Consider the following 22,683-nt stretch of genomic DNA (forward strand, 5'->3'; position numbering starts at 1 on the left):
AGCGGATGCCCCTCACGTGCAGCTACTGCCCATCTGTGACGCTGAACCGGAACCGGTTTCAGCAGAACTTCCAGACTCAGACAGACCAGGAAGAAAGGCCTGGTGATCCACTACCCACAAGTGGGTCAGTGAAAACTCGATGGAGGAGGATGCAGGACCAGGCAGCATTTCGCTCCATCAGCAGTGGGGACGAACGAGATGAGACTCCGAGAGAACTAACAGCAGCAACAACAGGTGAGTGATTTGGGTTGAGAACCCGCCCAGGGAGCCTTTGGGTTAGTTTTCATGTGCAATGTGTATCAAACCTCACTCAGACGCCATGTCTCACACACTCACCGATAGAGAGAGAAAGAGAGAGAGAGAGAGAGAGAGAGAGAGAGAGAGAGAGAGAGAGAGAGAGAGAGAGAGAGAGAGAGAGAGAGAGAGAGAGAGAGAGAAATAACGAGTCCCAGGCTAGGTGTGACACATCCTTTTTATGCGCACAGGGTTTCCCAGCACAGGTGGTGTTACTGTCGTAGCATCTTAGTTACTGAAGCAGCTCCTCTTAGACTGTGAACAAGCACTAGCCCTGGGCCGAGAAGAGCCTGTCCTCCCTGTAAGCGGCTCACTTCCCCCCAAGAACCTATTCTTAGCCGACACATGTGGGGCCTCTGGGGAAGAACAGGAGCCATGTGGGACCAAAGCGAGCGCCCTCTCCCTCCTCTCTCCCGACCCGAGAGTGGGAGGGGACTGGAGGGTCAGAGTTGCCCAGACCTGGGAGTGATTAGCCTGCTTCTTCCCTAGACTTTGGGGCCCTCTTTTGTCAAGCTGCTGATTAAGCTCCCTGTTTCCTGGCAGCCGCCCAGAGGGAGGAAAAGAAACCTACAATAGTGTGAGGAAGTTAAAAAAACAAAATAAAACAAAAAAACCCTGGGTATTTTGGTTTAAAAAAAAACAAAACAAAAACACTTGGTAATCAATGGGCCTCTGCAAAGCCCATCTATCGAATTCGCCAGGGGGGAGGAGCATTCTGGGCTCTACAGCCGACAAGCGTTTCATAAAGTAATGACTTAGCACCAGTTTCTCGCCTTCTCCCCTGGGCCGTGGCCACCACGGGTCGGGGCCCAGCTGGGAGGCTCTGAAGGAGTCACAGAGCGGGCGTGAAGGGAGTGCAGACACACGCCACACAGCCAGATGGGGTCTGTGTCGGTGTGGGGGGTGGGGAGGGGGAGAAACGAGCCCCCCCTCCGTCTCTTCCTGGGGGTGCTGCTGGGCGAGCCAGGCGGTTACTCAAAGCGCCGCAGGTGGTTGTACAGCGACTGCACGTAGGTGAACACACACATGGGGTCGGGCTTGCGGCCCATCACCATCATATCCTCCACCTCGATCAGGCGCTCGCAGCTTGCCAGCTTCCTGAAACACAGAAGCCCCCCGTTAGCAGGACAGCCCCGGGCCAGAGCTCAGCCTGGGAGTGGTGAGCCTGGCCTTCCAAGGGTCTACAGAGCTGGTCTGAATTGGTATTTCCCATCATCCCCCTGCTGTGACCCACCTCGGAGTCTCATACAAAACCAAACAACTCACTCACTGCCATCCCGTTAATTCTAACTCACGGCGGGCCCCTACAGGACAGGCTAGACCTGGCCCTGTGGGTTCCTGAGACTGCAACATGCTCGAGGGGAGTAGAAGCCCCATCTCGGTCCCTGGGAGCAGGTGGTGGCTTCAAACGGCTGACCTTGCATTAGCAGCCCAACGCGTAACCACCACACCACAACTCGTGTATTTGTTTTTAACTCGGGTTTACTGAAAAGATTTATATTTTAAATGAAAATTAGTTTGCTCATACGCACATATATTCTCAAACTCAAAACTCACTCCCATTGAGTCGATTCTGATTCGCAGAGGACCTACAGGATGGAGTATGGGTTTCCGAAATGGAAGTAGAAAGTCTCACAAGCACATACACACATACACAGCAGCCCTAGCCCATTGCCACTGAGTTGCTTCCAACTCATAGCAACCCGACATCAGGTTTCTGAGACTATAAATCTTTACAGGGGCAGACCACCTCATCTTTCTCCCAAGGAGTGGCAGGTAGGTTTGAACTGAAGACCTTGCAGTTAGCAGCCCAATATGTAACCCACTGCATCCCTAAAGGGTCCAACAGTCACACTATGGCCTCAGCCACGGCTAACGTATCGAACCCTGTCTCCATCCCACCTAGCGTAACGTCTCACATAACCCTTCCCCCTCTCATCACTGTTCTGCTGGTGCCACAGCCAATGGGGAGACATGCCGGCCCCTTTAGGACATAATTTATTTCTGTCCCAAAGTTTATTAACACGGAGTCCCTTTGGTCGTGCTTTCTTCGCCTTCTCATGTGGCCTCGCGTCTGTCCCTGTGTCTCCCTTTCTTTCTGCCATTCTCTCTCCACTCTGTCTTCCAATCCTCCCTCACCCTGCCCTTTACTCTCCTTCCATTCTGAACACCCAGGCAGCTGGCTAACTCTACTAAGACTGTTCATTGAGACCCGTGTTCTGACTCTGCTTTCCTTTTGTTCCCATCCTCCCTATGACGACCGAAACTCCTATGGAGGTAGGAAGGTGAGCATTGACAGGGGAGACACGACACACCGAACATCTCAGCCCGCATCTTGAAATCACGGCAGACGTCTTCCAGAAAGCCAAGCGAGGCTACCCACACCTCCCTGATCCTCTGCTCACAGTACGCTGGCTCCCCTAGGCGCTAGATGTAGCAGCTGGACATCATCAGGTGGGCCGAGAGGGCACCGATCACTGCAGCTGGCCTGATGGTCTCAGACTCCTTCCAACAGCAGTGCTGGAAGAAGTCCTTTTGTAGCTCCAGGAGGCCCCCACCTTTCCCCCCACCCATATCAATAAGTGCGGGACTGCCGGGGTTCAAATCCTACTTCCATCTCTTCCAAGCTACAGGATCTGGGGTAACACACTTCTCCGGACCTCAGTTTCCTTGTCTGAAAAACGGGGACATGACCTGCTTCCCAGGGTGCTGTGAGGATAAGATGAGGTGAGGCAGGCCGGCAGATCTGGGGCGGCAGTACCCAGCACGCAGAAGAGCTCAGTAAACCCGAGTTCCTTGCTGTCACTGTTTTAATTGTCATGCTTCAGGAGGATGGGTTACAGGGGAGAAAGGCCTTGGTAAGAGGGAGAGGGGGTGGAATAAACCCGAATGTGATTATGAGCTGCCTCTGTGGAGCCACAACCCATAGTGACCCCATTCGAGAGGGAAAGAGCCCTTCCTGGTCCTAAGCCATCCATGATCAGCTGGACACTGATGTGACCCAGGCCTTTTCTTCCGAGTCTGTCTTAGTCTGGAAGCTCCGCTGAAACCTGCTCGGCTTCACAGCGACACGCAAACCTCCAGAAGGACGGGAGGGGGCTGCACTGGCCAGAACCTCCCCTCGGAAGACGAGGCTCCTGCTGCTGACATTCCCGTGTCTCCACTAAATCTGGGGTCCAATCCTGGCTCTGCCAATACCTCCATTTCCCTGGGCCCGTTTCCTCATCAGAAAGCTCGGTTCTCCCTCCTGTAGGCGAGTCAGGGATCAGAGAGCCCCAGCCGGCAGGGCAGACTCAGCCAGCCGTCAAGGGGCTCCCCCAAAGCCCCTGCACTGCACTTTCTAGCAGGACACAACACAGGGGCTGCCCAAGTCCTGTCCGGCACCAGAGAGACAAAGCCGGTACCATTTCCAGGACCCTGTTCACAGTGCTGGTGGGGCCCCAGGCCTTCTATCACAAACCAAATGTCAGAGTGAAACAGAGACACCTGTCAAGGATCTGCAGCTTCCCCTGGGGGCAGACGGTAAGGGAATCCAACGGCCCCCTGGGTGGTGAATGGGTTAGGCCCAGTGAGCGCCACCCTCTCCCCGGAGGTCACTCCAACAAAGGCATGCAGGCAAAGGCGCTCTGTGGACAGGAAAGGTCTGAAGGCCTTGGGCTCTCGAAAGAGGCTGGGGACCCGAGTCACCCTGCTGAGCTCTCAAAGCCTCCCCCTCACTCGCAGCCAGTGAGAATACCTACAGGCCACCTGCCCTCACAGGGCTGCTGCCCTCGGATTCCCAGTGTGTGGACAAGCCCTGCCCAGGTTATCGCCGCTGTCCCTATGGAAGAGAACTTAAATGTCACCCAGTCTAAGCAGCACCCCCATCCAAGACAGCGTCATCACCAGATGGCATGGAGGTAACCCCGACTCCTGGAGACCCCATGAGCATCAGACTAAAACTGTGCCCCATGGGGTTTGCAATGGCTGCTTTTCTAGAAGCTGATCACCAGGCCTTTCTTCTGAGGCACCCCAGGGGAGACCTGAGTCACCAAGCTATGCCTTCTGAGCCAAGAGCGCTGTAACTGTTGGCACCTTTCACTTCCCCAGACTCCATCAGAAACACCAGTCACCCCTACCAAGTCCCTGTGTCAGTTTATATGGCGCCAGGGGCAGGGATGTAAATTAAAAAAACAAAGCAAAATATGACCAGCTGCCATGCCGTTGATTAAAAGGCGTAGCGATCCTACAGCACAGAGCGGAACTTGCGGTGAGGTTTCCAAGACTATCAATCACTAGGGGGACAGAGCCTCGTCTTTCTCCCAAGGAGCAACTGGTCAGCTTCGACCACTGACAACAGCAACCCAGCCCATCACCTACGAGGCCGCCATGGCTCCTCTACAGGCGGTGGTCCCTTGTTTGTTTCAGATGCTATTTGGCCACTTTGTGCTTCTCAGCATGCCCCCCACGCGCTTACTGAGAAGCTGAGCAGTCAAGGGGTGGAGGTTCCTGGGCAGGGAGACACAGCACAGAGCCCCCAACTACCCTGACAGAAGTAAACCCAGCAGGGTACACAAGCAACCAAGACTCACAGCCACCGAGTCGATGCTGACTCATAGCAAATCTACAGGACAGAACAGAACTGTCCCACAGGTTTCTGAGATGGTAACTCTTTCCCGGAGTCGAGCGTCCCATCTTGGTCTTGAAGAGTTTTGAACTGCTGACCTTGCGGTCTGCAGCCCAACCGGTAACCCTCACGGTTCCTCCAGATCAATGAAGAGGACCGGCAACAGAGGGTCCGCACCAATGTTAAGTCTCGGAGATGGGGAGGCCCCGGGCAGCTGCCATCCTGCGCCAGCCGCTCTTTTGTTAAGAATGATAGACACACTTGTTTGTTTTAAGATCATTCAAACAGCACAGAAAAGTTCCAGGGGGGAACGACAGGTCGCTTCGGCCACGCAGCAAAGGCCAGGGTCAGCATTGGCTGACGACGTGCTTTTTCAAGGAATCGACTGAGGCTGAGGCGGCTGCAATGGACACCCCCCATTGCCGAGACTGTGAGGATGGTACGGGACCGGGCAGGGTTGCGTGCTGGTGTTTGGGGGGGGGGGGGGCGGAGGGGGTTGCTATGAGTCAGAGGGCTTCAAACAGTTGGCAGAAATTTTCCATGATCTTTTAATTCCCCCTTTCCACCAATGTGTGGAAGCCCCCTTGTAGATCGTGATCTTCAGTGACCACAGTCCTGGGCAGAGGTATTGGGAAGGGGTGGGGGTATTTTTTAATGCCGTGAGGCCTTTGCTAGAAGCAGAGCAGGGTGCCAGGGCTCCGAATACAGCCTCATCTGGTTTTAGACAGAGACACATGAACACTACAAATAGCCTGGAAGGCCGGGTGTGCAGCTGCCCGTAACCCGAGCATGGTGCACATTCCCCGCAGGGCAAACAGGGAGCCGCAGCCCCACGCCTGCTGTCTTGCCCCCTGGGCCCTGGGCAAGATGGGGGAGGAGGATGCCAGGGCTCAGGCATCCACTCTGCCTGCCTTCCAGGCAGAAGAACATCTGTTGGACAGGGGCTCTGGGCAGGTCAGCCCCAAATCATCCATGCAGGTGATGCCCTAGGGTCCCTTCCGGGCCATAAAGCGTGGCAGGGGAGGAGGGGTGGGCGCACACACCACTCTGCCCCCCGAGGTTTCTCGCGTGTCCTAGTGCTAATGCACTTGCATATGGGAAAGGGTCTTGAAAGGCTTCCTTGGCATATAAAATGGGCTCGTGGTTTGGGGGCTGGGGAGAGCGAAAGGAGAGGCACTTGGTCCTTTCCCTCAGCTGAGCATCCATCAGACTCCAGGCCCCTCTCCCACCTCCACCCCAAACTGCCTCCAAGTCTGAGCTCTGCTTCGCTGCCTGCCTGGCTCTCTGAGGCCTCCAGCAGCGCCCGGTGCCTGCTTTGCTTTCACTGGCAAGCGTAAGGAAGACCTGTCTAAGATGCTAACGACCAGTATCCTCAGGCAGGTGTCTCTGCTTTCCTCTCTGGCTTTGCTAACCACCCTCGTGTCCAAGAAACTAGGTGAGCTAAGCCGCCAGGCTCCCAAGAGCCTTGGGGCAGACAGAAGCCTCCCCCTCCAGCCTTCTCCCCCACCAATCTTCAAGATGAGACACCTCCCCAGACTCTATGCAAGCCTCCCACTCCCTGCCCCCCGCCCACATGCTCAGAGGCTTGCTGCGGACCCCCTTCTCTGCCGCCTTGAGTCAGCAGAAAAGCAAAGGCTCATCTCAACTGCTGCAGCCAGCCACCGTCCCCTCCCCAGCAGGGAGCCGGCTCAGACCTTGGGGAGGGCGAGTTTGCTCTGGGGAGGAGGGAGGCAAGGGCTGGGCCCATGGGCCCACCCCCACCAGGCTGGGAATGGAAGAAACATCTGTTTGGAGTCTGGAGGCTACATGAACTCAAACCCTGTGCTGGGAAAGCGAGGGCTTGACTCATTCCCCGCTCTGGCTGCCAAGGGAAGCTGAGTTCCCCTCCAGCTGCGGAGCAGGGCTGTTTCACTGCCCCCTTACCCAAGAGCTGGGGTGGAAGGGGGCCCATAAGCTAAGGAGTGAGCTGGTTCCATGGGACCTGACTGGGCCTCCAGGTAGAGAACTGGGTGACCAAAGTGTGGTTTCCCTGGCAGAGGTAGGGGCCGTGTCCAGGTCAGAGCCCCCAACTCGATATAGTCATGCACCACCCTCCCCCCCACCTTAGCCCCTTGTCTCCCGCCAGCTGGGTCCCCTCCCTGTGACCACCCCCACCCCCCCACTCCATTCCCCTTGGCTCCACTTCTGCACGGTCAGGGATCCAGTTGCATAACACGCTCCGCTCAAAGCTGCTTCTGCAATTAGGATGACAGCTAATCCCAAGCAGCCAAGCAAGAGACGGCGTTTAAAGTATACAAGGAGTTTTTATGACCCCAAGAGGTTCCCAGAGGCTGAGCACGTCATCCGATGCTGTGATTCCAAAAAACCAGGCCCAGGAGCTCAGAGCCAGCATCTCTGTTCTGCCCCAGAGCTGGAGTGGCGGCTCCTAGGAAGGCCAGCCTTCTCTGCCCAGGCCCAGCTCCGTGACCAAGGGCGGGTTCTCAGGGCCTCCTTTCCAGGTCAGGCTCAGAGCCTGGGAGGGGGGAAGTGGTCAGACCAGGAACAAAGTGAGAAATGTGCAGGTGAACCTGGAATTGGGCTCCCTTCCCTGCAGGCCCTGGCGGTGTAGCAGGTTTCAAGCTGGGCTGTTAAGTGCATGGTCGGCAGTTTGAACCCACCGGCCTCTCTGGGGGAGAAAAGCGAGGCTGTCTGCTCCTAGAAACATTTACAGCCTCAGAGACCCTAAGGAGCAGTCCTACTCTGTCCTGCAGGGGCGCCATGAGTTTGAAATGACTCGGTAGCAATGGGTTTGTTTTTTGTTTGGGGCAGGTACGGCAAGGGAAGAACACAGCCCCACAGAGAGGAACAGCATGGGGGCGAGGATGACCATCCACCCTTTCTAGCTGGGCGGAGGGCCTCCTTCTTCCTGCCCTTGTAGACCCTCTCATGCCCTGCAGGGCAGCGTAGAGCCTGGAGCAGCGATCATGACCACCCAGCAGCAGCAACAGGCTCCCAGGTCTGGGGGCAGTAGAGTGAGACCAGGCTGTCCGCCCCCCACTCCCTGCCAGCTCATTCACTGGGGGCAGCTGCATAGCTTCTCAAAAGCGCAGCACTCTCCCCATGCCCAATGAGCCCAGCCCAGGTCCAGAATCCACTCCCCACTGCTGTTAACCTCCCCACCCCCACCCCATTCTGCCTCAGCCCAGCCAGGCCCCCTAACTCTCCTGCACCCACTTTGGAATTGCCACCTGTTCCCTGCCAGACCCAAACTGGTCCAGCCTGCCCTACCAACTCTCTGCATGCATCAGCTCTGGGGGGCAGGGGAGACGCTGCCTTCAGCTCACACAGCCAAGCCCCAACCTGGCTTTCCAAGTACCTCTGGAGCCCTTGAGCCCTCCCCAGCCTCCTCCCTGCGAGTGGCACTTGAGAAGGTAGGGACCTCAGAGGAAACACTGGGACAGTGTTTGCTGTTGTGAGGAGACATCAGGTCAGCCCCCAGCTCCTGGGGGCTCCACCCACGACCAAACAAAACTCGGCCTACTCTGGCACCACCCCCACGATGGGGTGGGTGGTATGCCCAAACCCTTGGGAGCCATATGACCTTTCAGGCTGGGTTCTGAAGGAAATCCCCAGGCCTTTCTTCCTCACGTGGAAGCACCACGGAAACCTGTCCGGCGGTATCACAGCAGCCTCCCAGGTAGATGGGCAGGGCGTGGCTGTGCAGGGGCAGGGTGTGCGGGCAGAAAGCATGGCTCTCCCGCAAAAAGGCAATTCTACCCTGAGCTGTAGCTTCAGATTCACGGAAGCCAGGCCTCTTTCAGAGAGAACTATGCTCCAGTCTCCCTGGGCAGATATTGTCCCATTTCCATGACCCGTAGCCATGGCTCGTACAAGCAACCCAGAGAGGCCACTTGGTGCTCGGGGTGGGGGGAACCTTGTCCCACAGCCCCTCCCACCCTCTGCAGCTGGCCTCCAAGTCAGTGCCCCAGAGGCCAAGCAACCCACCAAAAAGGGTGGACGCTCCAGGGACAGAGCCTAGCTCCCACTGAGCGCTGTGACCTGGCAAGCCCGATCCCCTCTCCGGGCCTCAGTTTCCCCATCCGCACGCACAGGGCAGAAAGGACAAGTGGCCTCAGGCCCTCCCTCGCTCCTCTGGGGTGCTTGACCCCCACCCCCGCCGGGGCAGAGTCTGGAGGGAGGGGCGAAGGGGGCTGGGCAGTGGCTGCAGGGACCCACCATACTCACTCCGCCATGGTGAAGGCCAACTCGAAGTTCTTCTGCCGCTGCGTGGGGCTCAGCGCACTATAGTCGAAGGCCTCCGGGAAGAAGGAGTGCACCAGTGCACAGAAGGCCATCCCGTCACTCCAGCTGGAGGAGAAGTTCTGCAGGTCCACGTGCTAGGGGCCAGGCGCCAGGAGTCCCCTGAGAACAGCCCCCACCCGGCTCCCCCATTCCAAGATCCTCCAGCCCCTCCCAAGGCCCACCACCCATCCATCTTACCCACCCAGGTACTCGAGGCCCTGGGAAGGGACCCCTGGGACTTCTGTCCACATCTGTGACCCTCAGGACCAAGCTCAGCCTCGGGGGAGCCCTGGCTGGGCTGGGGGCACACAGGGCGGTGCCCCCCACACCCCGCTCACCTGGTAGCCTAGTGTCTTGTTACGACACCACTCAAGCAGGATCTGCTTGATGCTGCTGGCGCTGGCCACACCGAAGCTCTGCGAGCGCTTCAGCTTCGCCCGTGCCTCCCCTCTCTCGCCTCTGCCCCTGCGGATGGAAGAACAGACAGAGAGACGCAGGCTGCTGGGGGGTCGCTTGGCACCACCATGCCAAGAGGCCGGGATGGGCCAGAAGTCCCTGCTCTGCTCCCCGGGAAGACACAGTCAGTTCTCCATGCCCCTACCCGGCACCCAAGCGAGAACAGTCTCCCTCTGAGGGTCTCCGTCAGGACCTTCCACCCCGTCTGTCCTCCAGGTCCCACACTGGGAGTCAGGGGTCTCCTGGAGTACTGCAACAGAGGACCTGAGCAGACATGGCCCTGCGCTTAAGCTGTCTTCCTGCTGGGACCCCTGACCCCCTTCCCTGCACCCCACCTTTGTCCTGGGAAGCCTCTCTGCCAGCTTCTTTCAAGCCACAGTGGACAGTTCCCTCCCCCAGACTCCAGGGCCACTCCTCAACTGACAGGAGGGTCCTCGGGGCCATCCCCAGGGCCACATGGCGGCAGAGTGGGTCAAGTACCAGACTGCTCACACAAAGTCACCAGCTGGGGACCACCAGTCCCTCGGGGTGAAAGACGAGGCTCTCTACTCTCCTAAATGTTCCCAGTCTTAGAAGCCCACCAGGGCAGCTATGCTCCGTCCTACAGGGTCAGTCTGAGGGGGAATCAACTCAGTGGCATTGAGTTTGTCTCCCCCCCCCATTGTTTTGGGCATTCTGTTCTTTCTTCTCCCATTAGAATAAGCCTCGGGATGGGGGACACCAGCCTGGCCCCCGTGCACAGAGTGCCAGCGCCAAATAGGCTAGAGTCTAGCCCCCGCCACTGTGTAAGGGCTTAGGGGTGGGGGTGGGCAGTCTGGGCACTGAAGGAGTCACCTATGAGGGCCACCGGCAAGCCCCAGCTCCAGCCATAAGTGCCACCTGGCTGCCCTCTGGTGTCCCGGCTAGGTCAGGCCCAGACTAAAGGAGCGACAGCCCCTAGGGGATCATTGTAATGTGAAGGGGGCTCTCAAGATTGAGGGAGAGGGAAGGGATACAGCGATTTTGCCTGGCTTCCTGTACCCCAGCCCTCTTCCTTCACAGCGGGGGACCACTGACCTCCCACCTACCCTGTGTGGTCCAGCCAGGCTCTCCTGTCTAGTCAGGGGGGTAAAGGACAGGGTTATGTCAGCCGGACTCCAGTCTGGGCCTAAGCCCAGGGGTTCTGGGCGCCCCCACCCTCGCTCTGTGGGTGAGCATCCATACTTGAGCGCTGTGTCCTGCTCCCACTTCTCAAACAACGCCTTCCGGGCCTGTGCCCCGGAGGTGCGGGGCAGCGTCTGCGACCTCACCAGCTCCCTGCGGCGCTCCCCTGGGCGGTGGGCCTGGGGCTGCGAGGACTGGGGTGACAGAGGCGCCGTCCCCAGAGGGGGGCTGAGGAGAGAAATGCTTAGTTAGGAAGGCAGAACCAGCTTCCGCCAGCTCACACAGGCCGGCTCCCTGCCTGAGGGCCAGGCCACACAGCCCCAGCCTCCCTGCCAACCTGCTAGCATTTGAAATGAGGCTGGGGGTGGGGGTGGGGGTGGGGTGCCGGCCCTCACAAAGACCTTGAGAAAGGAAAGGCCACTGGATCTCTTCCCCAACCAGTTTGGCAGGTTCTCTGAACTGAGCAGAGCCAGCAGTCCCAAAGGACAGTCTCTGTCTCTGGGACAGGGGAGTGGGCCCCCCCCTCTGAGCCCAATCAAGGGGGTAGGGGGGGAAGGTATGGGAGATATCCTTGATTGGAGTGGGCCCCGCAGGGGAGCACCCTCCCCAGGCCAGAGCGGTACCCAAACCCAGCCAGTCCTCAGGGCCAAGCTACCCTCCTCCCAGTTGGTTCTCCCCTGCAGAGACCAGTGCCAGAGAATCCCAATTCTCCTTTTATTAAAAAGGGCTGAGGGATAGGGGGGAAGTCAGTCACCCCACCTCCACCAGCACAGTCCAGCTGGTCTAAGGGAACAGAGGGACACAGCCAGGCCAGCAAGAACCTGGCCAGCCCAGTGGCTTTCCCAGGCCCCTGGCTGGAAGAATGGCCAGGTGGCTGAGAGGGAACAAGAGCAGTATGAGGGTCCCCCTCCACGCCACACCTCCTGACCCTCCTTCCTCCTCCAACCTCCTGGCAGGCTTGCTTTGAAGGGGCCACAGAGAACCCAGCCCGCAGCCTTATTTCTCTCAGGCAAGCTCTCAACCAGTCCCTGCTGCTTCATATTCCTGCTCAAGCCCTACCCAGCGTGGGGGAGGGGGGCGTGCCTCAGCGCAAGGAGGGAGTCAACTCCTGGGCTCTGCATAGGGAGTGTCCTGCTGGGTCTAAGGCCACCTGGGGAGCAGCCACCCCACAGGACATGGGTGTAAGGGCAAGGGTCCAGACTCACCTGTCGTTGCTCCTGCCTGCTGTCACTGGCCCATGGCCAGAGCCTGGCCATGCAAGAGAGGAATTCTTCTCTGCAGGACAGCGAGAGGGAGGGAGGGAGGGAGGGAGAGAGAGAGAGAGAGGCACCCCTGGCTTCAGTGTGGGCTGCACAGTCCCTTGTCTCTGGTCTGCAGGCCCTCTCCGCCCAGCGGATAGGCAAGCACCCTGGCTAAGCTAGATGCTCGTGCCATCCTACCCCCCACATACATCCGGAGGCTGGACTACAGGCCGGGGAGTTCCAGGGGTGAGGGGTGATCCACCGTATGCGAGGCAGGGAGCAAAGCCACAGCCGTGGCCCCAGCAGCTGAAGCAATTTCGCAGGCTCCAGGGAGGAACTGGGAAGGAGCAGTCACACACCTGGGTAACCCCAGGGGGCAGTCCCAGCTGGGGTCTTCTGAGTCTCTGCCCTTCTCCACCCAACCCTGCTCTCCCTTCCTGCCAGACCCCCCACCGGTCCACACCCTCCTCCGTACCACTCGGGCTGGGGGTCCAGGGTGTGGTGGCCTCACTGGGGCTCGGGGTGAGGCCCGCCAGGACAGCAGCAGACGTGGGCGACAGAGCCGAGGTCTCGCCAGAGAACCTCTCGGAGACTCGGGTGACGGCTGTGACCGGCTGGTGGGGCAGCCGCAAAGAGAGACTCATAGGGCGAGGCTTAGGGGGTTCTGGTGCTGGGAAGGTCTGGGCAGCCTCAGCGGTTCCATCCCCTGGACCTGGAACATGGAGGAGCGAGGACGGGGTGGGTGTCAGCCATGACTTCAGGACCCTCCAGGAGGGCTCCACCCCCACCCCACCTCCTCCATGGAGGCTTCCCTGACTGCGTCTCCTGGGAAGGATGTCTGTAAGTTTCCCATGTAACCAGGCTCCATCAATACCTACTGGCTTTTCAGTTTGCGCTCTACCCTTTTCAGTGCTTGGCCACGTCCCCAGCTTCTGCTTCTATACCTTCAGGAGCCAGAAAGCTCACCCACCCTACAAGCTTCACCATTTCCCCTGCATCTAGAAAGTTCTTAGACTGTTCTCCTGGCAGCCTCTGCCCTTGAAGGTTAAGGCCTTGGGAGAGCCTGGCACAGATGCAGGGCTGAAGCCCTGAGCCCCAAACCTACCCACCAGCCCCCACTGCCCTCGGCCTCTACCTGCCCCTGGTGGGTGCCCGTTCTCAATGACGCCCGGGCTTGGCATCCTTCTCAGCTCCGGCTCACTGGGCTCATCGTGGTCCACACTCTGCGGAGGCACAGACACGAGGAATCCAAGGTCAGCCCCACCACGCCAGCTGCCAGGGCCCCTCCTAGTCCAGGCTGAGGGGAGGAAACAGCGCCACCAAGGGTGCAGTACTGGCGTGAGGTCACAAACGAGCCAGGACTGACCCAGCCTGAGCTGCTGAGCCCCCAGGATCCTGCCAGGCAAAGCACCCCTGCTTCCCTGAACCCAGGTCAGGAGCAAGGGTCAAGGCTACAGGCTCCTGAGAGTGTGCCAGGCTGGCCACTCTCTCCCCCAGGCTGAAACTGATCCCATCTACTGGAGGGCGACTGGAGTGGGGGGGCATGCTGGGCCCCTGTCCATCCAGCCGGGCCAGGATGCCTGTGTGGGAGAATCAGGTACCCGGTGACACAAGGTCTTTTCTGGGCCCACAATGGGCAGTGGCGCCTTCACTGGACAAAGTGCAGAGGCCTGACTGAGTGCAGGGGCCTGACTGGCTCAACTCCCCATCCCAGCAGTAGGAAGGGTGGGCAGGAAGAGCGAGAGCAAGCCCAAGAGTGAGTGGGCAACCAATGCCATAGAGTCAGGACACGGCCCCTGGATCTCCCATTGTCTAAGAAACAGCATCAGGACACGGGCCCTGGGTTTCCCACCGCCTGTGCCACGAGAGTCAGGACGTGCCCCCTGGGTCCCCCAGTGTCCACGCAAAGACACTACCTAGACCCCCTCAGACCTGTCCGCCAAGTAGGTGCCATCAAGTCAATGGCGACCCTACAGGACAGGGTAGAACTGCCCCTGTGAATCTCTGAGTCTATAGCTCTTTCCAGGTGTAGAAAGCCTCATCTTTCTCCCGAGGAGCAGCTGGTGGTCTCGAATTGCTGGCCCTGTGTTAAGCAGCCCAATGGTTAACGACGACACCACCAAGGCTCCCTTACAGATGGGACCCGAGGGCTCAGAGAGGGACTGTGCTGTCCGAGACAGAGCCAGTTCGAGATCCAGGTACAAGTCCTCTACTTTGGGCCCGCTCTTCTCATAGTGTGACACTCTTCTCGCAGTGCGAGAATGGCCGAGAGCCCTGGGGAGCGGCCATACCTCTCCCTGGACACCTTCAAGCTGGCCTCTTGCCCATAAAGTGCCTGGATGAACCACAGCCCATGCCTGGTCGGTGGGGAAGGCAGGTTGGTTTCAAGCCAACACGAGCGTGGCCCAGACAGTCTGCACGCACTTGGGCCAGCGGTGCCTGAGCCACGTCTGGGGTCAACCGGGTGAGCTGGGAGGGGAGGGACAATCCGCTGCATAAACAGAGCCATCAGGACCCAAGACCCTCTGGTCACGTACAACGGGGCTACAGGGGGCTGGCTGTCCATGGCCAGAAGACACGGCAGGTAGCATCCCAAGGTGCTTGGGCTGGAATTCATGAATGAGGAGTGGAACCACCCTGTGTTCTCGAATGATGGGGAGAGGCACCAACGGCAGATCAGTCGGGGGCCTGGGGCAGTGGAAGGTCCAGGGCCAGAAGGCCTCCGGAGGGCCTGAGGAGAACCAGTCCAGCAGTGGGAGCCAGTGGCTGTGGAAGGGGGCAACGGGCAGCCCCTGCCACGCCTGGAATAACTAACCAGGGGGTGAGGACGGACACCACGGGCTCTGTGAAAATAGCAAGGCCTTCTATGTAGGGTGTGTCGTGTGGCAGGTTCGGAGCTGAGGTCAGGGGATTCTTGGCTATTGAGTCTGCAGTTTACGAGGAAAAGGGCAAACGATGGAAACACCAGAAGCGTGGTGACCGGCTGGCTCCTGAAGGAGGGGACCCGCTGGCTTGGGACGAGGCACGGAGGAGACCCCTACCTTTAAAGGGCAGAGGGGGTACAGAAGGGGATCTGCAGGGAGAATGAGAAGGGGCAGCCAAAGAAGCAGAGCAACACCCTGAGGGACATCAAGAACGGAACGTAGGGGGAGAATGTCTGTCCAGACGGCGGGAAAGTCGGCCGCATCCAGCATGGCCGGGGTTCATGGCAAAGAAGATCTACAGAGTGTCCACTGGCTTCAGCAAAGGTCACTGGTGATGGCGGCAGGACTAAATTGAAGGTGTGCGAGGGACAGGGACAGGCTATGGGCAAGGTGGGAGAGAGGAGGCCACATGGGCTTTACATGAGCCTGAGTCCCCTTAGCCCTGAGGGGACAGGAGGTAGGGGGAAGAGGTAGGGATGGGACAGAGGAGAACACGTTTTAGGCTCTAGCAGGACAGAGGGACCACTGAAGGGGCTGGGTCTCTGGGAAGGCAAGAGCTGTTGAGACCCAGAACTTGGGGAGACCTGGCTTGAAGAGGAAGTAGACCCCTGAATTTCTGACGTGGGAGGATGAAGGGGAAGGGGTCAAAGAAACCAGAAGAAATGCTGGAGAAGGGTGTGGGGTATCTGCTAGCACCCCAGAAAGTAGAAGATACCCCAGAGCCAGATTGCAGCTAATTCAATACCAACTGAACCTGAAGAGGAGAACCAGCTAGTTCCTCCCAAACCCTCACTCCCACCTGACACCAGGGCTATCTCTGTCTTGGGGGGGGGTCTCCTGAGTCCCCCCACCCAGCCTGCTCTGGTCTAACAGGTTTCACAGGTCCAGAGAGGGGCCTGGAGGGACAAGCTGATGGCAAAACCATTTTCTTAGGAATGTGAGTCTATGGAGAAGGGGGGGTCCCCCCCCAGATGCCTGTCCCTGCATGTCTCACAGCCCTCCACCCCACCTCCAGCTCCCATGATGCCCCCAGGTCTCAGATAGCACAACCTGACTGGTAACGGGCTCCGGACCAGCCAGGCTCCTGCCAAGAGCTCTCCAGCACAGGGAGGATGGGAAGGGGTTAAGAGAACCCATTGTAGCTGGGGTGATGCCCAGGTGCCCCCGAGACTAGGGCTATTCCTCACCAGGAGAAAGGGGCTCTGCCTAAGGCCAGACCAGGCCCACCACAGGCCAGGAATCAAAGGCTATTCAGAGACCCTTCAGCCCACCATCACAGAGTCAAAGTTTGAGGCTCAGGTCTCTCCCCCAGCCCTGGGCTCTGTCTATCATGCTGGTCTGGCCTTTGAGAGACACACCTGTTGCCCAGGACCTGGGTCAAGTGGGCCCTGCCCCGCTCTACCTGTCTCCGCCCAATGAATGGCGGGGGGGGGGGGGGAGTGTTTGAGGACAACTGGACTTTCCTTAAAACAGGAAGCCAGGCTGGGCTGAGGTCCCCAAATCCACCCAGACGTCCCTTTAAACTCTTCATACAGACATCCAGAGGTGGACGGCGGCCAGTCTCAGCCCGGGGAAGGGGACCAGAAGAAGCACTTGGCCTGCTGTGGTCAGAGAGAAATCACTACAGAGCCAGAGCAGGGTGGCGGGGATGGTGTAAGTCCTGTTCTGAGTGTTCCAGCACCCCCAAGATTCCTGTCTGGGCTTTGTTTTAAGAAGGGGGGAGGGTCCCCTGGCAGGAGCCTGGGAACAGCAGGGGAAAGATAAGTCTAATTTCAGGGACTCCAGGAGATGGGACCCTCTCCTGGGGGAAGTTTTCAGGCCTTTTTCAATAAACAGAAGGAACAATCTTGCAGATCTCCCTGGGGCTGCCAGAAGCCCCCCTTGCGGGTTGAGGTGTGGACACAGGAGAACATGTTGTGCCGGGCACAGCCCATGCAGAACCAGCACCCCAGCCCTGAACACAGAACACAGCTGCCCAGTCGCCTCTGCTCACACCCGGGTTTTAAAGGACCCCGTTCAAACTTCTCCCCACAGCCTTTAACTCTCTTATCACAGTGTGTCTGGGAAAGAAAAGGCAGATAAGGCGAGCCTGGCTTCTTTCACCATGGGCCTCCGACTCAGGTCCTGGCAGCTGGTCCTGAGGGACTCGGCCATGGGGACATGGCGGCTCCAGCTGAGGGCATTTCCAGGGCTGGGGCCTCACACTACTCAGCCATCTCAGCCACCCACCCCCAAGGTGGCCAGGTCCCTGATGCAGCTGCAGGGGTGTTTCTGTGTGCCTGGCCAATGTGCATCTATTAATGTTCCAAAGGGCCCAACCCACCAAGCCAGGGAGGCCAACAAGCTCAGGCCAACACCCTCCACTGTGGTTCCATGCTTGTTCAAGGCCAGTTAGCCTTCCCAACCCCTGGTGCCCCATGTGTGTAAGATAAGAACACCACTCTTTAAGCGTGAAAGCTGTGATTTTCCTTTAAGGCACCTCTGGGTAGATTCGAACTGCCAACCATGCACCTTCTGGTCAAGTGCATAACCATTTGAGCTACCCACTCGCTCCAATCAGATAGAGAAAAGCTGGCAGTGCAGCTGGGGGGTGGGGGGAGGAGCCTCACTGTGCACACCAGGATCTCCGACCCCCTGCAGGGAGTTCTTCCCTGTTGTTGCCCACTGCACTGCCCAGCCCACCCACCCTGAGCTTGCCTAAACACCACCTGTCCTGTCTATGGCACAAATACAGGAGTCTGGGAGGCCGGGGAACCAGGGGCCCAGCTCAGCTACCCCCCTCCCCCCCCCCCGCCCTGCACCCCATCCTCCTGCCCCTGCCCTTCACAATGGAGTGACCACAATGAAGTGAGCTCACCCGATCTGATCCAATACAAGTAGGACCCTGTCCCTCCCCTGCACAACCTCCCTTCCCACAATCCCCCAAACCGAGAGGACTAGCTCACCGAGGTGGATCAATGTTACATGACTAGCGAGCCCTTTCACATGAGAGGCGAGAGAGAACACGAAACTCAAAACCAAGCTCAGTCAAGTCGATTCCAACGCATAGACTCCCTACAAGACAGGGGAGCACTGCCTCTGAGTTTCGGAGACAGCAGCTCTTTGCTCAAGCAGTAGCCCAACTTTCTCCTGGGGGGGGGGGCTTTCAAAACTTCATGGAAAATGGAATTAAAAGACATTGCAGGTTGTAAAGTGTCATGGGTTAAATCCTAATCCTACCAAACTAACCTTAAGGTGTGGAGCTAATCCCATCTGGGCAAGAGGTCCTTTGTGATATCAATGAGGCCTTTAGCATGAAGGGTGTCTCCCAAACCTAATCATTTCGGAGCACAACTTCCAGCCAGTTTGGGTTGGAATTTCCTAAGATGCAAGTGGCTGAAACAGCAGTGAGAACAGGAAAACTTAGAGTCTTGCAACTGGGGCTCAGAGGGGCGTGGTGGGCCCTCCAGGAGGGCCGCAAGGAAGTCTGCATTCCGCCAAGCTGCAGATAGGTATCCAAATGGTGTGGTTGGGCCACCAACTTTGAGCCAGGCACTGCTGTTTCTGCCTCTTGCGGTCCAGATTTGGTTGCTATGCAACTGGCGCATTGCCCTTGTTTTTCTAAGAGGAGATGAACTTCCTGGCCAGGCACTGACCCATGATTCTCCTGCTCTGGTTACCATTCAGGGGTACACCAACATTTTACCAACTCAGACCCATGCGAGTGTCCCTCCATAGGTCATGACTGAGCGAGAAGCAGCTGGTTAGAGGCCCTGTTTCTGAGTTCTGAAAAGAACAAGTGAGAAATGGGAAAAGCACAGACCGTGGAGAGGGGAAAGACAGGTGTCACAGTGAGGTTCGCCAAGGACCTGAGGAGAGCAGAGGCTATAGCTGACAAGGGACAAAGATCTTTACCCTAAACCGACAGAGTGAATGCCTAGAACCAGCGCCCTGAACTCAGACGTCTATCCTCCTAACGTGTGAGAAAAGAAACTTCTCTACGTCAGTCTAGACAACTAAGACTAGTGGGCTTATTTACATCACTCAGAGCGCTGGGCTGCTAACCAAAAGGGATGGCAGTTGGAACTCACTTGCTCCAGATGGGGACATCTGCTTCCCTAAAGATCACAACCGTGGGATCCAACAGAGGCAGTTCTGCCCTGCCTTAGAGGATCACAATGGAATCTACCCAAAGGCAGTGGGGTTGATTTGGGGTCTGGGATGTGTAGACCCGAGACGGTTCTTCCTAAAGCCTGGTCCACTGCTTACATGAGCTAACAAGCAGCAGGCCCGCATTTAACTGCTGAAGTAGTTGACAGTGGCCGTCTATTCGGCCCTGGCTCATGGCAACCCCGTGTTCAACAAAAGGCTCAGAAACAACCAATGATAGTTTAATGGGCACACGTGGGCTCCCAGTGGCTCTATGCCATGGACACATGACTGTGCCATGTTCACAGGTCAGAATTGAGTGTGTCCAGAAAGGAGCCCTGCCAGTACATTTTGGGCTGCCAACCACAAGGTTAGCAGTTCCAAACCACTAGAAGAAAGAGGAGTAGAACACAGAGTAAAGAATAACAGTCTCGGAAACCCACAGGGACCGTTCTACTCTGTCCTATGGGTCGCTATGGGTCAGAATTGGTTTCAATGATAATGTGTTTTGTTTGTTGTTTTGTTCACGTGCTTGTTTTCTGAGATTTCTGGATACTCCACGAAGAGCCCGGGTTACGAGTTGGACTGAGCCCGGGTTACGAGTTGGACTGCTACCTGTAAGGTCAGCAGTTCAAAACCACCAGCCGCTCCTATGGAGAAAGACGAGGCTTTCTGCTCCCGTGAAGAGTTACTGTCTCGGAAACCCACAGGGCATTTCCACCCTGTCTTACAGAGTTGCTATGAGTCCGAATGGGCAGTGAGTTTTGTTGTTGTTGTTGTTGTTATTTCATGTTTAAGATTTCCAAATACTCCACACCAAGCACTGAGATAGCCAAATGCTCCCCCCACCCCACCCCCACCCCAGACAAAGTCCAGCTCCTTGGCCAGCACATGCAGGGGTCTCCACGACTCCTCCTCCACTTTCATCCCAGTAAGGCTTCCACTCTGGCTGCCAGATGAGACTTTATAGAGCTTGTGAGGTCGCAAGCACAGCCTGGCTCCACCCCAATCTCCACCTAGAGCAGCAAGCCCTGAATTCCGTCCAGCACAAAGCCTTCCCGGACACCCACTGCGAGGTCAGCTTAGTCGTCAAGTGCTACTGTAGCGGCAGTGGACAACAGCAGTTCAACTGAGTCCACCTCCCACCCAGGCTGGAGGCCTTCAAGGCCCAGGCTTAAGCTGAGCTCCCTCCTGCTGGCCCCAGTGGTGAAGCTCAAGGCATCTGCGCACACGTGGGGCTGAACCACGTGCAGCAGGTGCAAACTGCTCAGCAGCCACTCTACGCCCAGGCTAGCGATGGTGGAAAATCCCACCCACGGGCCATTGCACACACCATGAAATTTGTTAACCTGGGCGTGCCTCTCTGGGAGGCCCGTGCTCAGGGGTGCCGGCCCACTGGTGCCCTCCCCTCCAGTTTCTGCCCCACCTCCACCTGGTGGGGGGACTCTCTTTGGGCAATCACTGACCCCAGAAATCCCGAGAGATTGCATACGGATATATTCCCTCGCCCCCCCCCCCCCCGCCTGCCCACTATTATGTAGGGTTCCCAGAAGGCAGCGGGGTAGGGGTTGGGGGTCGAGTTTTGTAAGTTAATCAACAATGGGAGCCGTCAGGCCTCAGTGAAGCAGCAATATGGGGGTGGGGGTAGGGCAAGTGAGTGGAGGTCAGCGGTGGCGCTGACCCCTCCAACACCCAGGCCGGACGCAGGCGGTGTGGACCAGTCCAGGGACTGAGCCTTAGTGTCCTGGGACGTTGGGGCGAGGAAAGGAAACTTCCGGCAAACAATGCCAGCTCCAAAGGCGGGAGGGGACCGGAGACAGGTGCAGCGAGTGCATGCAGACCCGCTGCTCGGCCTCCTCCCGCTCCACAGCGACAGTCGGGCCATCCCAGTACGGAGTTGTACAGGCCAACCCAACGCCACTGGCCGCGCGCACGCGACTGAGCGCACCCACGCTCCGGGATTGGGGCGGGCTTGGAGACAGCCCCCCACGACGCGGAGCCCCTTGAGTCCGGCGCACGCGCACACGCCGGTGCCCCAGTGCCCCGCGCGCCCTCCCGCACACTCACCAGGCTGCGGCCGGACAGCGAGAAGGTGGCGTGGCTGGCGTAGCGAGCTGTGCCCAGGCGGGGCGCGCGATCCGGGACCCTGGGCGCAGGCGGGGGACTGGGCGTGCCAGGCGTCCCGGTCGTGGGGGACACCCCGGTCGCCAAGCCCAGCGCCTCCACCTGGCGCGTCAGACGCTCGAGCTGCGACTGCAGCCGCTGGTTGTCCCGCTGCAGCTCGGCGACGGTGCGCGCCAGCGGGCCGGCCAGGCGCAGCGCCTCCGCCACCCGCCGCTCCACGCCGCGCTGCAGCCCCTGCATGTCCTCGTGCAGGGCGCGCACCGCGTCCTCCAGCGCCGCCTCGTAGCGGCCCAGCGCCTCGCGCACCGTGCGCGCCTCCTCCGCCTCGGGGGCCGGCTCCATGGACGGGCAGGGCGCGCAGACGAGCCGGACTCTGCAGCTCCCGGCCGCGACTGGCCGCCGAGGCTGAGTTCGCCCGCAGGGCGGCCGGAGGGGCGGGGAGGAGGAGGGGCGGGCCGGCGAGCTCGGGGACTGGGCGCCGCGCGGGGGGCGGGGCGTCGGGGGAGGGGCTGTCCGCGCGGCTTGGGGACACTAGGCCCCTGGAGACCCTCGGGGTGGGGGCGGGGAGGTCCGGGGTTTGGAAGCGCCGAGAGGAGACGTGCGAAGCCTGACCATCCCCCGACCCTCCCCTGACCCAGGAGGAGCCGCGTGCGCCCTGGGGAGGGGCTCTGGGCTCACCGGAAGAAGGCTCTGGCCCCCAAGCAGACTTTGGAGGCAATGGGTTATGCATTTCTGGGACTCTGACCCGCAGGGCCGGGGTCCTACTGGAGGTGAGGACTCGCCCTCCCACCCACCCCCACTCCAGAGCAACAGCAGCCCCAAGATTACCGCTGCACACCGTACCTATAACTTCCCAAACGGACCCTTCGGGCAAGCTGTCACCTACCGTTACACATACTTACCTAGAGACTTGCCCCAGTGATAAACTTAAGCGAGAAGAAGGCAGTTAATGCGACATCATGGGTCCCTGCAATTCGCTCCCTGCTCCCAGCCCAGCTGTGTGCATCCTAATGGGGTAGGGAGAGTTCCTGGTTTGCCCATAGGTACCAGTTATGGGGGGCAGGAGGGGGGACACACAGCGAGGGAAGGGTGAGCTTGGGCTGAATATCCCAACTCCTGCAGTGGGTGATTTTGGAACTAAACACCTCCATGGAGGTCCCTCCCAGCCACGGGTCTGTACCCATAGGCCAGGGGTACCCACCTGCATTACCTCTCAGCGCCCCTTTCGTGTGTGAACCCAGATGTCCTCCTTCCAAACCCACCCCACCACTATCACCAGAAAGAGGAAAATTCACTCACTGCCACTGAGTCCATTGTGAGCCTAGTAGAACTGCCGCGACACCGCAATTCTTCATGGAAGTAGAAAGCCTCATCTTTCCCCCTCTGAGAGTTTGGTGGTGTAGAACTATTGACCTTGTGGTTAGCAACCCAATGCATAACATCCTAGAAAGAGGAAGGAAACAATTGTTGCGTGAGAGTGATGGGA

General features: G+C 58.6%; 1 protein-coding gene across 2 annotated transcripts; it reads right to left on the bottom strand.

Annotated features, from left to right (window-relative positions):
• Positions 1 to 463: 463 nt before the first annotated feature.
• SMTNL2 (smoothelin like 2) lies at positions 464 to 21,568 on the bottom strand. 2 transcript variants are annotated; one of them, XM_075559197.1, is made up of 8 exons: positions 21,141 to 21,568; positions 13,157 to 13,244; positions 12,497 to 12,733; positions 11,986 to 12,055; positions 10,841 to 11,008; positions 9,520 to 9,646; positions 9,125 to 9,276; positions 464 to 1,392 (listed from the first exon to the last, which is right to left on the bottom strand). In XM_075559197.1, the coding sequence occupies exons 1-8, from the start codon at positions 21,537 to 21,539 to the stop codon at positions 1,266 to 1,268; spliced, it is 1,368 nt and encodes a 455-aa protein (XP_075415312.1). In that variant the 5' UTR covers positions 21,540 to 21,568; the 3' UTR covers positions 464 to 1,265. The 2 variants fall into 2 exon arrangements, with proteins under 2 accessions (XP_075415312.1, XP_075415313.1); XM_075559198.1 differs by having other exon boundaries at positions 1,257 to 1,392; positions 9,116 to 9,276.
• Positions 21,569 to 22,683: the final 1,115 nt, after the last annotated feature.

This window comes from Tenrec ecaudatus, chromosome 10 (genome assembly GCF_050624435.1).
Source record: "Tenrec ecaudatus isolate mTenEca1 chromosome 10, mTenEca1.hap1, whole genome shotgun sequence".
In the NCBI taxonomy this organism is placed as follows: Eukaryota; Metazoa; Chordata; class Mammalia; order Afrosoricida; family Tenrecidae; genus Tenrec; species Tenrec ecaudatus.

Excerpts from the sequence above, each read along its gene's own strand:
- SMTNL2 (XM_075559197.1), bottom strand. The coding sequence starts at position 21,539 with ATGGAGCCGGCCCCCGAGGCGGAGGAGGCGCGCACGGTGCGCGAGGCG. Across the intron at positions 9,647-10,840 it reads GAGCAGGACACAGCGCTCAA|GGGCAGAGGCGAGAGAGGGG; the intron begins GTATGGATGCTC and ends TTCCATCCGCAG. Across the intron at positions 1,393-9,124 it reads TTGGCCTTCACCATGGCGGA|GAAGCTGGCAAGCTGCGAGC; the intron begins GTGAGTATGGTG and ends TCTGTGTTTCAG.